We start from the raw sequence: 12,381 nt of genomic DNA on the forward strand, positions 1-12,381 counted from the left end.
ATTTGGATTTTTCAATAAAAGTTTTTGGTTTTATTCACACTGGAAAACAAGTGCCGGATTATCAGTAACTTTCTTTGTCCCGTCCATTCCTTCCCAACTGTGATTTTTCATCCAAGCATTGAGAGATGAGCTGAAAGCAGACAATGTTTTCTATAGAGGAATGGCAGACATGGGTGTTGTCCACATAGAAAGCCTCTCCTAAATCCCATACACAAAAAAGCCGCCCTACAATCTGCCAGGACACATGCGGAAACATATGAAGCCTCCTGGGACTTTATACTCTGGAGTGATGAGACCAAAGTAAATGTTTTTGGAACTGATGGCTTCAAAACTGTATAACATTGAAGAGGTGAGGAATACAATGAGAATGCATGGGGTCTACAGTGAGACCTGGTGGTGGCCGTGTCCTTATGTGCGGCTGCATGAGGAGCTACAGGTCATTGATGACATCATGAATTCACAGATGTTCTGCTCTATAGTGACAGAAAAGATCCTGCCATCACTCTGTTCCCTTGGTAGGCCACTGTTACATTTCTGAAGAACAGGGTGACAGTGATTCAGTGGCCAAGTGTCTCCTGATCTGAACCCAACCAAACACCTATGGGGAATTCTGAAGAGACAAGTTGTCATCGCTCCATCCAGCATCCAGGCTCTAAGAGCTCGTTATCAAAAAAGAGATAAAAGATAGATATAGTATTGTCACTAACTTGTTCATTCCAGGCCTAGAAAACTTGGGGCCATCCTTTAAAATTATGGAGGCCATACAAAATAATAGATGTAGTAGCTTTTGATGTGGGGTGTACTCATTTTTGCATCAACTAATTTGAGTAAAACTGAAGATTTTGTAATGAGAGTTATATTATTACCCTTACTTTCATGTTTTGATTACAAAAAAATGTTCTATGAAACTTAGTGTTGGCAAAATTGTAGAAATAGATCTTGTGTTCAGTGAGCTATTAAATAAAATCTTACTCATCAAAGGGGGTGTACTCATTTATGCTGAACAATGTTTATTAAACTTTATATAACACAGTGAACATAATTACACTTTCTTTCCCGTATGACTTCTCTCATGTTTTACAAGGTGTGATTTTTGTATAAAAGATTTCCCACATTCTGAACATGAATACGGCTTCTCTCCTGTGTGAATTCTCTTATGAGCAGAAAGATTTGATTTATGTATAAAAGATTTCCCACATTCTGAACATGAAAATTTGTTTTCTCCTGTATGAATTATCTTATGTGCAGCAAGTTGATATTTATGTATAAAAGACTTCCCACATTCTGAACATGAATACGGCTTTTCTCCTGTGTGAATTTTGTGATGTTTAACAAGATCTGATTTATATATAAAACATTTCCCACATTCTGAACAAGAAAATGGCTTCTCTCCTGTATGAATTCTCTTATGAGCAGAAAGATTTGATTTACGCATAAAACATTTCCCACATTCTGAACATGAATACGGCTGCTCTCCTGTGTGAATTTTCTCATGTATCACAAGTTTTGATTTCTCTGTAAAACATTTCCCACATTCTGGACATGAATACGGCTTTTCCCCTGTGTGAATTCTTTGATGTTGAACAAGGACTGATTTACTTCCAAAACATTTCCCACATTCCGAACATGAAAATGGCTTCTCTCCTGTGTGAATTCTGTGATGTTTAACAAGGTATGATTTACTTCCAAAACATTTCCCACATTCCGAACATGAAAATGGCTTTTTTCCTGTGTGAATTCTTTGATGTTTAACAAGGTATGATTTACTTCCAAAACATTTCCCACATTCCGAACATGAATATGGCTTCTCTCCTGTGTGAATTTTCTGATGGTTAATAAGACTAAAGTTATTTGTGAACGACTTTCCACATTCTGAACATGAATACGGCTTTTCTCCTGTGTGAATTCTCTGATGTTTAACAAGTTGTGATTTATCTGTAAAGCATCTTCTACATTGTAAACATGAAAAAGGTTTTTCCCCTGTATGAATTCTTAGATGTTTAACAAGGTTTGATTTACTACTAAAACATTTCCCACATTCCGAACATGAAAATGGCTTCTCTCCTGTATGAATTCTCTGATGTGTAATAAGACTCCAGTTATCCGTGAACGACTTTCCACATTCTGAACATGAATACGGCTTTTCTCCTGTGTGAATTCTCTGATGTGTAAGAAGATGTGATTTATCTGGAAAGCACCTTCTACATTGTAAACATGAAAATGGCTTCTCTCCTGTGTGAATTCTCTCATGTATAACAAATTGTGATTTATATGTAAAGCATTTCCCACATTCTGAACAGGAGTATGACTTTTTACCTTTGTGTTTTCTGTGTGTTAAAAAATCTGAGCTTTTTGTAAATTGCTTGTCACACTGAAATCTTGAATCCACTTTGCCCCCTGGACTTTTGGTAATAATGTGAGTTTGCTCAGGAGATGATTCCTCATGATTAGGAGGATTATAAGAAGGTGAAGTGCTGTGAAGTCCAGGAGGTGCAGGAAGGGTGATGAGGTTTTCTCCATTAGAGTGCTCCATGATAGCTTCTTTTTTACAATTTAGTGATGAACCGTTATTCTCACAAGGATTTCCTATTAGGATGAAAGATAGATTAGATGCGAGTTTTTTCTTCAACACAAAATAGATTTCTGAATGTATTTTCTGGATCTCACAATGAAGACCCTCGTCAGTGAAAGTACCGGTAATAAGGAGGACAACTACATGCCATAACATTAACACAATGACAGGTAAAGTGAATGACACTTATAATCTGGTGACATTGGCACAAGTCAGGGGTGGCAGAGATTAGACAGCAAATAGTTCTTTAAGTGGTAATTACTGATGACAGGTTCCCTTAATGGACCTCCAGTGCCATTTCACTCTCTCAAGCTTCATATCTTGCCCTTAGTATAGAAAAGTGTCCACACAATTAAAGAAGTTGTCAACTACTATTAAAAATGCCCCCAATGTAATTAACCCGTTGAGAGAAGATTTCCTTTAATTACCTTGCTTTGTGTTTATTGCCTGTGAGCGGCGCTATCGCTGGTCACTCACCGGCATCACGCGACCCCCGGCCTCAGCCGGCTCTTGCTTCCCCTGATGTCGCGTCAAGTGAGGCGTGACTCGGTGATGTGATCCCCGCGGTGGACGCCGGGCTGTGGGTGGGGTTTCCCCGCGCGTCACACCCAACATCCACCGCGCACTTTCCCAATGAATACAAGGTAATTGTGATTCACAAAATGTTATACAATTGAACGGTGAAGAAAAAAAAAATTATATTTTTACCACTATAATGTTATTTTATCCCCAGATTTTACATTTTCACAAGGGAAAATGGGTAAAAATGACCACATAATTTTATACAATTTCTGCTGAACGGGGCAATACCCCATATGTGGCTGTACAGTACTGCTTAGCCACATGGCGAGACTCGGGAGGGAAGGAGCGCTATTTGACTCTTGGAGAACAAACTTTAGTAGAACAGTTGGCAGACTCCATATACAAAGCCCCTAAGTGGCAGAAGAGCAGAATCTCCCCTCAAGTGACACCAGTTTGGAAATTACACCCCTATGGAAATGTATCTACAGGTGTAGTGATGAATTTGACTGCATGGGTGCTTTCCAGAAACGAGCAGTAATGGATGTTGTGAAGTGAAAATGCAAATATTCCCTTATAGTGGCCAGTACATTGTAGTGTCCGGTACATTGTGGTGCCCTTACGTTGTAGCGCCCAGTACATGATTCCCAGCTAGTGCTTTCTGGAGAAATAAATTGGCTCTCCCCGCTACAGTAATGCCAAACATGTGGATGCTAACTGCACACTGTGGGGCCCAGGAGGAGGGGGCATTTGGATTTGGGAGCGCAGATGTCACTGGATTTCTTTAAGTGGGAGCCAAGTCACTTTTCCAGAGCCTTTGTGCTACCAGTGATATGGACACCCCCTATATTACTGTTTACAGATGATGAACCTGAGTGGGGACTTGTTTTTTGTGGGTTGAGTAGAAGCTCTTAATGGTGGCATTTTGGGGTACAGAACATTTTGGAGCATATTTATCCTGTGCTGTACGCTGAACACTTACAGTGGGTACGGGAAGTATTCAGACCCCTTTACATTTTTCACTCTTTGTTTCATTGCAGCCATTTGGTAAATTCTAAAAAGTTCATTTATTTTTCTCATTAAAGTCCACTCTGCACCCCATCTTGACTGAAAAAAAGCAGAAATGCAGACAATTTTGCAAATTTATTAAAAAAGAAAAACTGAAATATCACATGGTAATAAGTATTCAAATCCTTCGCTCAGACACTCATATTTAAGTCACATGCTGTCCATTTCCTTGTGATCCTCCTTGAGATGGTTCTACTCCTTCATTGGAGTCCAGCTGTGTTTAATTAAACTGACAGGACTTGATTTGGAAAGACACACACCTGTCTATATAAGACCTCACAGCTCACAGTGGATTTCAGACCAAATAAGAATCAGGAGCTCAAAGGAACTGCCCAAGGAGCTCAGAGACAGAATTGTAGCAAGGCACAGATCTGGGCAAGGTTACAAAAGAATTTCTGCATTACTCAAGGTTCCTAAGAGCACAGTGGCCTTCATAATCCTTAAATGGAAGAAGTTTGGGACCACCAGAAGTCTTCCTAGACCTGGCCGTCCAGCCAAACTGAGCAATCGTGGGAGAAGAGCCTTGGTGAGAGAGGTAAAGAAAAACCCCAAGATCACTGTGGATGAGCTCCAGAGATGCAGTAGGGAGATGGGAGAAAGCTCCACAAAGTCAATGATCACTGCATCCCTCCACCAGTCGGGCCTTTATGGCAGAGTGGCCAGATGGAAGCCTCTCCTCAGTGCAAGACATATGAAAGCCTGCATAGTTTGCTCAAAAACACATGAAGGAGTCACAGACTATGAGAAATAAGATTCTCTGGTCTGATGAGACGAAGATAGAACTTTTTGGTGATAATTCAAAGCGGTATGTGTGGAGAAAACCTGGCACCGCTCATGACCTGCCCAATACAATCCCTACAGTGAAACATGGTGGAGGCAGCATCATGCTATGGGGGTATTTTTCAGCTGCAGGCACAGGATGGCTGGTTACAATTGAAGGAAACATGAATGCAGCCAAGTACAGAGTAATCCTGGATGAAAACCTCTTCGAGAGTGCTCTGGGCCTCAGACTTGGCTGAAGGTTCATCTTCCAACAAGACAGTGACCCTAAGCACACAGCTAAAATGACAAAGGAGTGGCTTCAGAACAACTCTGTGACCATTCTTGACTGGCCCAGCCAGAGCCCTGACCTAAACCCAATTGAGCATCTCTGGAGAGACCTGAAAATGTCTGTCCACCAACGTTCACCATCCAACCTGATGGAACTGGAGAGGATCTGCAAGGAAGAATGGCAGAGGACCCCCAAATCCAGGTGTGAAAAACTTGTTGCATCATTCCCAAGAAGACTCATGGCTGTACTAGCTCAAAAGGGGCTTCTACTCAACACTGAGCAAAGGGTCTGAATAATTATGACCATGTGATATTTCAATTTTTCTTTTTTAATAAATTTGCAAAAATTTCTACATTTCTGTTTTTTTTTTCAGTCAAGATGGGGTGCAGAGTGTACTATAATGAGAAAAAAAATGAACTTTTTAGAACTTACCGAATAGCTGCAATGAAACAAAGAGTGAAAAAATTAAAGGGGTCTGAATACTTTCCGCACCCACTGTACATCGGGGTTTCCATCTAAATCTACAAAATACATGATTCAGATGACACCCCCGAGGGATCCATTCAGAATAATGAGGCAGCAGAGTTACACCGGACTCTGTCTAGCCTCTGGTCGACTGCGCTTTTATGCACGCTGAAAAAGATGGACATCACTGGATCATAGGCCAGACGGCGTCCACAGCGCCTCATTATACGGAATCTTCCCCCGGGGTTCTGTCCGAATCGCAAGCTCAGTCATTTATATGGCAGCATGAGACTTGTGTAAGAATAATATGGAAGTAAAAGATGGAAGTAATATTAAAAAACACAATTAGGAAAATTAAAAATGTGCTTAATAAATCATTAAGAAGAGGTGTGAATGCGGCCCAGTTATTCATCGGTGCGCAACCGGACTCTGTACAAGAGCAGCCGAGCCATCACCGGACGCTTCTGCTGTGATGTGGACGGCGGATAAAGCTTCACTGCACCGGAGACTCCACACGATATCACACACCGGTCATCGTCAGGCGCCACTAATCATAGTCACATGCCAATCATCATCATCATACGCCAGTCATCACCATCACACGCAGCTAATCATAGTCACATGCCAATCATCATCGTCATACGCCAGTCATCATCATCACACGCAGCTAATCATAGTCACATGCCAATCATCATCGTCATACGCCAGTCATCATCATCACACGCCGCTAATCATAGTCACATGCCAATCATCATCGTCATACGCCAGTCATCATCATCACACGCAGCTAATCATAGTCACATGCCAATCATCATCGTCATACGCCAGTCATCATCATCACACGCAGCTAATCATAGTCACATGCCAATCATCATCGTCATACGCCAGTCATCATCATCACACGCCGCTAATCATAGTCACATGCCAATCATCATCGTCATACGCCAGTCATCATCATCACACGCCGCTAATCATAGTCACATGCCAATCATCATCGCCATACGCCAGTCATCATCGTCAGGCGCCGCTAATCATAGTCACATGCCAATCATCGTCATACGCCAGTCATCATCATCACACGCCACTAATCATAGTTACATGCCAATCATCATCGTCATACGCCAGTCATCATCATCACACGCCGGTCATCATCATCATCATCACACGTCACTAATCATAGTCACATGCCAATCATCATCATCACACGCCGCTAATCATAGTCACATGCCAATCATCATCATCACACGCCGCTAATCATAGTCACATGCCAATCATCATCATCACACGTCACTAATCATAGTCACATGCCAATCATCATCGTCACACGCCGCTAATCATAGTCACATGCCAATCATCATCATCACACGCCGCTAATCATAGTCACATGCCAATCATCATCGTCATACGCCAGTCATCATCATCACACGCCGCTAATCATAGTCACATGCCAATCATCATCGTCATACGCCAGTCATCATCATCACACGCCGCTATTCATAGTCACATGCCAATCATCATCGTCATACGCCAATCATCATCATCACACGCCGGTCATCATCATCATCATCACACGCCGGTCATTATTACACACCTGTGGAAACATCTACAGGAATCTCCTCCTTCCCGTCACTCACACACGGCTGATCCCCCCTCGTCATCGCTTCTTCTTCTGTCTCGTTCTTCACTTTATTCTTAGTCGGATCTTCCTCCTGATATATCAGATGTAACAATCAGCACAATACAGGAAACCACCAAAATCTGTGACATCTATGACCTCGATCAGAAATGTCCCCCCATATACAGATCCGGTACAGGGCTCAGCACCGTCTACCTGATGACTCTCCGGGATGTTGTGATTCTCCTCTGGACAGTCCTGGGGATACAGAGGACGGGGACATCTCTCTGGTGGATTTCTTTCCATGAGTCCATCTGTAGGAAACACATAGTGACAGAATACAGTGACATGTAAAAGTTTGGGCACCAATGGTCAAAATTACTGTTATTGTGAACAGTTGAGTTGAAGATGAAATAATCTCTAAACGGCCTAAAGTTACAGATGACATTTCCTTTGTATTTTAGGCAAAACAATAAATAATAAATTATATATATTTTCATCTTTTACATTTAAAAAAAAATTTCAATAAGGGAAAATGGGCAAATGCAAAAGTTTTGGCACCCGGTAAGGTTAGTACCTAGTAGCGCCCCCCTTCTGAAAGTATCACAGCGTGTAAATGCTTTTTGTAGCCGGACAATAGTCTTTCAATTCTTGTTTGAGGGATTTTCATTCATTCTTCTTTGGAGAATTCTTCCAGTTCTGTGAGATTCTTGGGTTGTCTTACATCGTCTGCTATTTTGAGGTCTAGCCACAGATTTTCAATGATGTTCAAATCAGGGGACTATGAGGGCCATTGTAAAACCTTCAGCTTGCGCCTTTTGACGTGTGTTTAGTATCATTATCATTTGCCATCCTCTTTTCACCTCCAGATTTTTTGCAGATGGTGTTATGTTTGCATCAAGGATTTGCTGAAATTTCATGGAATCCATTCTTCCCTCTACCCGTTCCCTGTGCCATTGGCTGCAACACAACCCCAAAGCATGATTGATCCACCACCATGCTTAATGGTTGGCGAGATGTTCTTTTCCTAAAATTCTGTGCCTTTTTTTCTCCACACAACTTTGATCATTGCTCTATTTTAACCTCATCGGTCCACAAGACTTGTTTCCAAAATGCATCAGACCTTCTTAGATGTACTTTTGCATACTTCTGACGCTGAATTTTATGGTGAGGTCGCAGGAGAGGTTTCCATGAAGGCCATATTTGTGCAGTTGTCTCTGAAGAGTACAACAGTGTACCACAACTCCAGAGTCTGCTAAATCTTTCTGAAGGTCTTTTGCAGTCAGGCGGGGGTTCTGATTTGCCTCTCTAGCAATCCTACCGAAAATTTGCTTGGTCTTCCAGACCTTATCTTGACCTCCACTGTTTCTATTAACTAACATTTCTTTATTACATTTTAAACCGAGGAAAGGGCAACTTGAAAACGCTTTGCTCATAGCCTTCTCCTGCTTTGTGGGCCTCCACCATTTTCAGAGTGCTAGACAGCGGATTAGAAGAAGCCATGGCTGCTGTTTATTTGGCACATTGTTAGAGTAGGCTGGGTTTTTATAACGCTGGCCTTTCCTAACGATGATTGTGAACGAACCCTTACCCTAACAGGCTAAGTAAGGTCTGAATCATTGGTCAAAGTTATCTGAGCACACAAATGTCCAAGGGTAATACAAAGGAAATGTGTCGTCTTTAACTTTAGGTCTTTTAGAGATCATTTCATCTTCAACTTGCTTAACTGGTCACAATAACAGTAATTTTGACCAGGGGTGCCCAAACTTTTACATGCCACTGTAGATTGTGTCATGCAATGATGGGAGTAGTAGTAGATGACCACAGAACCGACATGACAGTCTCCCCTCCTCACCCTGCTGATCGGCCCATATTGCGGTCGCCTCTTTTACTCCATGTATAACCTCAACCTTAATATCAATCAGATCTTCACCCTAAAAAGAACAATGTAAGATGAGCTCAGGTCCATCACTTCATGGTCAGATGTTGTGGGGACTTCAGTGTCATCTACCTGATGATCCTCCGGGATGTTGTGATTCTCCTCTGGACAGTCCTGGGGATACAGAGGACGGGGACATCTCTCTGGTGGATTTCTCCTCCTGGATTCATCTGTGGAGACACAGAGAGTGAATACATGACCTGCCGTGTATCTGTCTATATATGAGACTCGTCTCTCAGAACCAGTAATTCTATGTTTATGTATCAGGGAATAAATTACATTGTTGTGGTCCTCACCACCGGTACCAAGGACCCAGCACATTGTGGCCTCAAGTATGAAGTGATAATCAGCGAGGCCAAAGCCTAATGCTCTGCACTCGGAGGATGAGGACCCTGAGGAGAGGGACAGAGAAGACCCTCGTCAGTCAGATGAAGGAACCGTACTAAAAACACAACTTCTCCAAGTTTCGTCTCCAGGGATGGAACCACAGAGGAGCTGGAGAAAGCTCCACATTTCTATCCATTGGTTTCCTCTCCTAATTCGCTGTATGGAGATTGGGGGAAGGACGGTGACCATTTACCAGTGATTGTTTTTTTGATAGCTCATGATGTCACCATGAGGACACGGCCTCCCTCCTGGACAGGATCCTCTGGGATCACTAAGAGGAGAGAACCTGATCTATTAAAAGACGAGTTACCGTGTTTTTCTTCTTCTTTAAATAGAGATAAATCTCCACATCCGCCTCGGTATAAACACTAAAATAGGCAGCAAGTTCTGCGTTTGTCTCTGAAGGAGGAAAAAAGGGCACATGTACGACTGACGGATGAAGTCACAGCGCCCGGAAGGACGGTGTTGTGGGGAGCACCCGGTACGCAGCGGTTAGTACCCATCAATGTGTAGAAAGGACAACTAGAGAGCCGGCACCGGGGTCATGGGCGCTTACTGATGAACACGGGGAGCCAAGGAGAGATTGTCTGGTCAGACTCCACAGAAAAGCTCCATAATACATATTCTTCTGAACAAACATCCCTGTAAGGGAGACTTACACTTATTACCACCAGACCAGGATCTCAGATTGAAGTCCCCATTATTTTTGCTTTGTCTCCCAAAATGAGAACAAATGTTTTTGTATAAAAAAATAAATAAAAAAATTATATTAAATATATATATATATATATATATATATATATATATATATATACACACACACACATACAGTACAGACCAAAAGTTTGGACACACCTTCTCATTTTAATTTTTTTCTGTATTTTCATGACTATGAAAATTGTACATTCACACTGAAGGCATCAAAACTATGAATTAACACATGTGGCATTATATACTTAACAAAAAAGTGTGAAACAACGGAAAATATGTCTTATATTCTAGGTTCTTCACAGTAGCCACCTTTTGCTTTGATGACTGCTCTGCACACTCTTGGCATTCTCTTGATGAGCTTCAAGAGGTAGTCACCGGAAATGGTCTTCCAACAATCTTGAAGGAATTCCCAGAGATGCTTAGCACTTGTTGGCCCTTTTGCCTTCACTCTGCGGTCCAGCTCACCCCAAACCATCTCGATTGGGTTCAGGTCTGGTGACTGTGGAGGCCAGGTCATCTGGCGTAGCACCCCATCACTCTCCTTCTTGGTCAAATAGCCCTTACACAGCCTGGAGGTGTGTTTGGGGTCATTGTCCTGTTGAAAAATAAATGAAGGTCCAACTAAACGCAAATCGGATGGAATAGCATGCCGCTGCAAGATGCTGTGGTAGCCATGCTGGTTCAGTATGCCTTCAATTTTGAATAAATCCCCAACAGTGTCAGCAGCAAAGCACCCCCACACCATCACACCTCCTCCTCCATGCTTCACGGTGGGAACCAGGCATGTAGAGTCCATCCGTTCACCTTTTCTGCATCGCACAAAGACACGGTGGTTGGAACCAAAGATCTCAAATTTGGACTCATCAGACCAAAGCACAGATTTCCACTGGTCTAATGTCCATTCCTTGTGTTCTTTAGTCCAAACAAGTCTCTTCTGCTTGTTGCCTGTCCTCAGCAGTGGTTTCCTAGAAGCAATTTTACCATGAAGGCCTGCTGCACAAAGTCTCCTCTTAACAGTTGTTGAAGAGATGTGTCTGCTGCTAGAACTCTGTGTGGCATTGACCTGGTCTCTAATCTGAGCTGCTGTTAACCTGTGATTTCTGAGGCTGGTGACTCAGATAAACTTATCCTCAGAAGCAGAGGTGACTCTTGGTCTTCCTTTCCTGGGGCGGTCCTCATGTGAGCCAGTTTCTTTGTAGCGCTTGATGGTTTTTGCAACTGCACTTGGGGACAATTTCAAAGTTAGCCCAATTTTTCGGACTGACTGACCTTCATTTCTTAAAGTAATGATGGCCACTCGTTTTTCTTTACTTAGAAATTGTATTATGGCAAGAAAAAAGCAGCTAACAGTTTATTCAGTACGACTATCAGCTTTGTATCCACCAGACTTCTGCACAACACAACTGATGGTCCCAACCCCATTTATAAGGAAAGAAATCCCACTTATTATCCCTGACAGAGCACACCTGTGAAGTAAAAACCATTTCCGGTGACTACCTCTTGAAGCTCATTAAGAGAATGCCAAGAGTGTGCAAAGCAGTCATCAAAGCAAAAGGTGGCTACTGTGAAGAACCTAGAATATAAGACATATTTTCAGTTGTTTCACACTTTTTTGTTAAGTATATAATTCCACATGTGTTAATTCATAGTTTTGATGCCTTCAGTGTGAATGTACAATTTTCAAAGTCATGAAAATACAGAAAAATCTTTAAATGAGAAGGTGTGTCCAAACTTTTGGTCTGTACTGTATATATATATTTATTATTTGGCAGTTTCACGTCAGGATTTATCTCACACGGTAAACGCCAAAAGAAAAAAACACATCAGAAACACCTCCCCAAAACTGCAATGAAAAAACAACGATCAAAAAAGTCACCAACAAAAAGGTCAGCGGCCATTCAAGAAGAGAAGCCCTCACACAGCTCCGATAACGGAAGATAAAGTGATGGGTGTCAGGAACAGTTCTGAATATTTAACCCATAAAATATATTCTAAAAAATAAACCCGACAAGTTTGGAATTGCTGTAACTGTACTGACCTGGAAAATGGCAGCG

The 12,381-nt window shown here is 42.0% G+C and overlaps 1 protein-coding gene across 1 annotated transcript; it reads right to left on the reverse strand.

Moving 5' to 3' along the window:
- Positions 1-901: 901 nt before the first annotated feature.
- On the reverse strand, positions 902-7,608 carry LOC141201528 (uncharacterized). The gene is made up of 3 exons (XM_073663530.1): positions 7,507-7,608; positions 7,267-7,384; positions 902-2,586 (listed from the first exon to the last, which is right to left on the reverse strand). Exons 1-3 carry the CDS (start codon positions 7,594-7,596, stop codon positions 1,043-1,045), a joined length of 1,752 nt encoding a protein of 583 aa, XP_073519631.1. The 5' UTR covers positions 7,597-7,608; the 3' UTR covers positions 902-1,042.
- Positions 7,609-12,381: the final 4,773 nt, after the last annotated feature.

Source organism: Phyllobates terribilis, unplaced genomic scaffold (genome assembly GCF_046119375.1).
Source record: "Phyllobates terribilis strain yellow unplaced genomic scaffold, ASM4611937v1 Scaffold_117__1_contigs__length_5270597, whole genome shotgun sequence".
NCBI classification, from domain to species: domain Eukaryota; kingdom Metazoa; phylum Chordata; class Amphibia; order Anura; family Dendrobatidae; genus Phyllobates; species Phyllobates terribilis.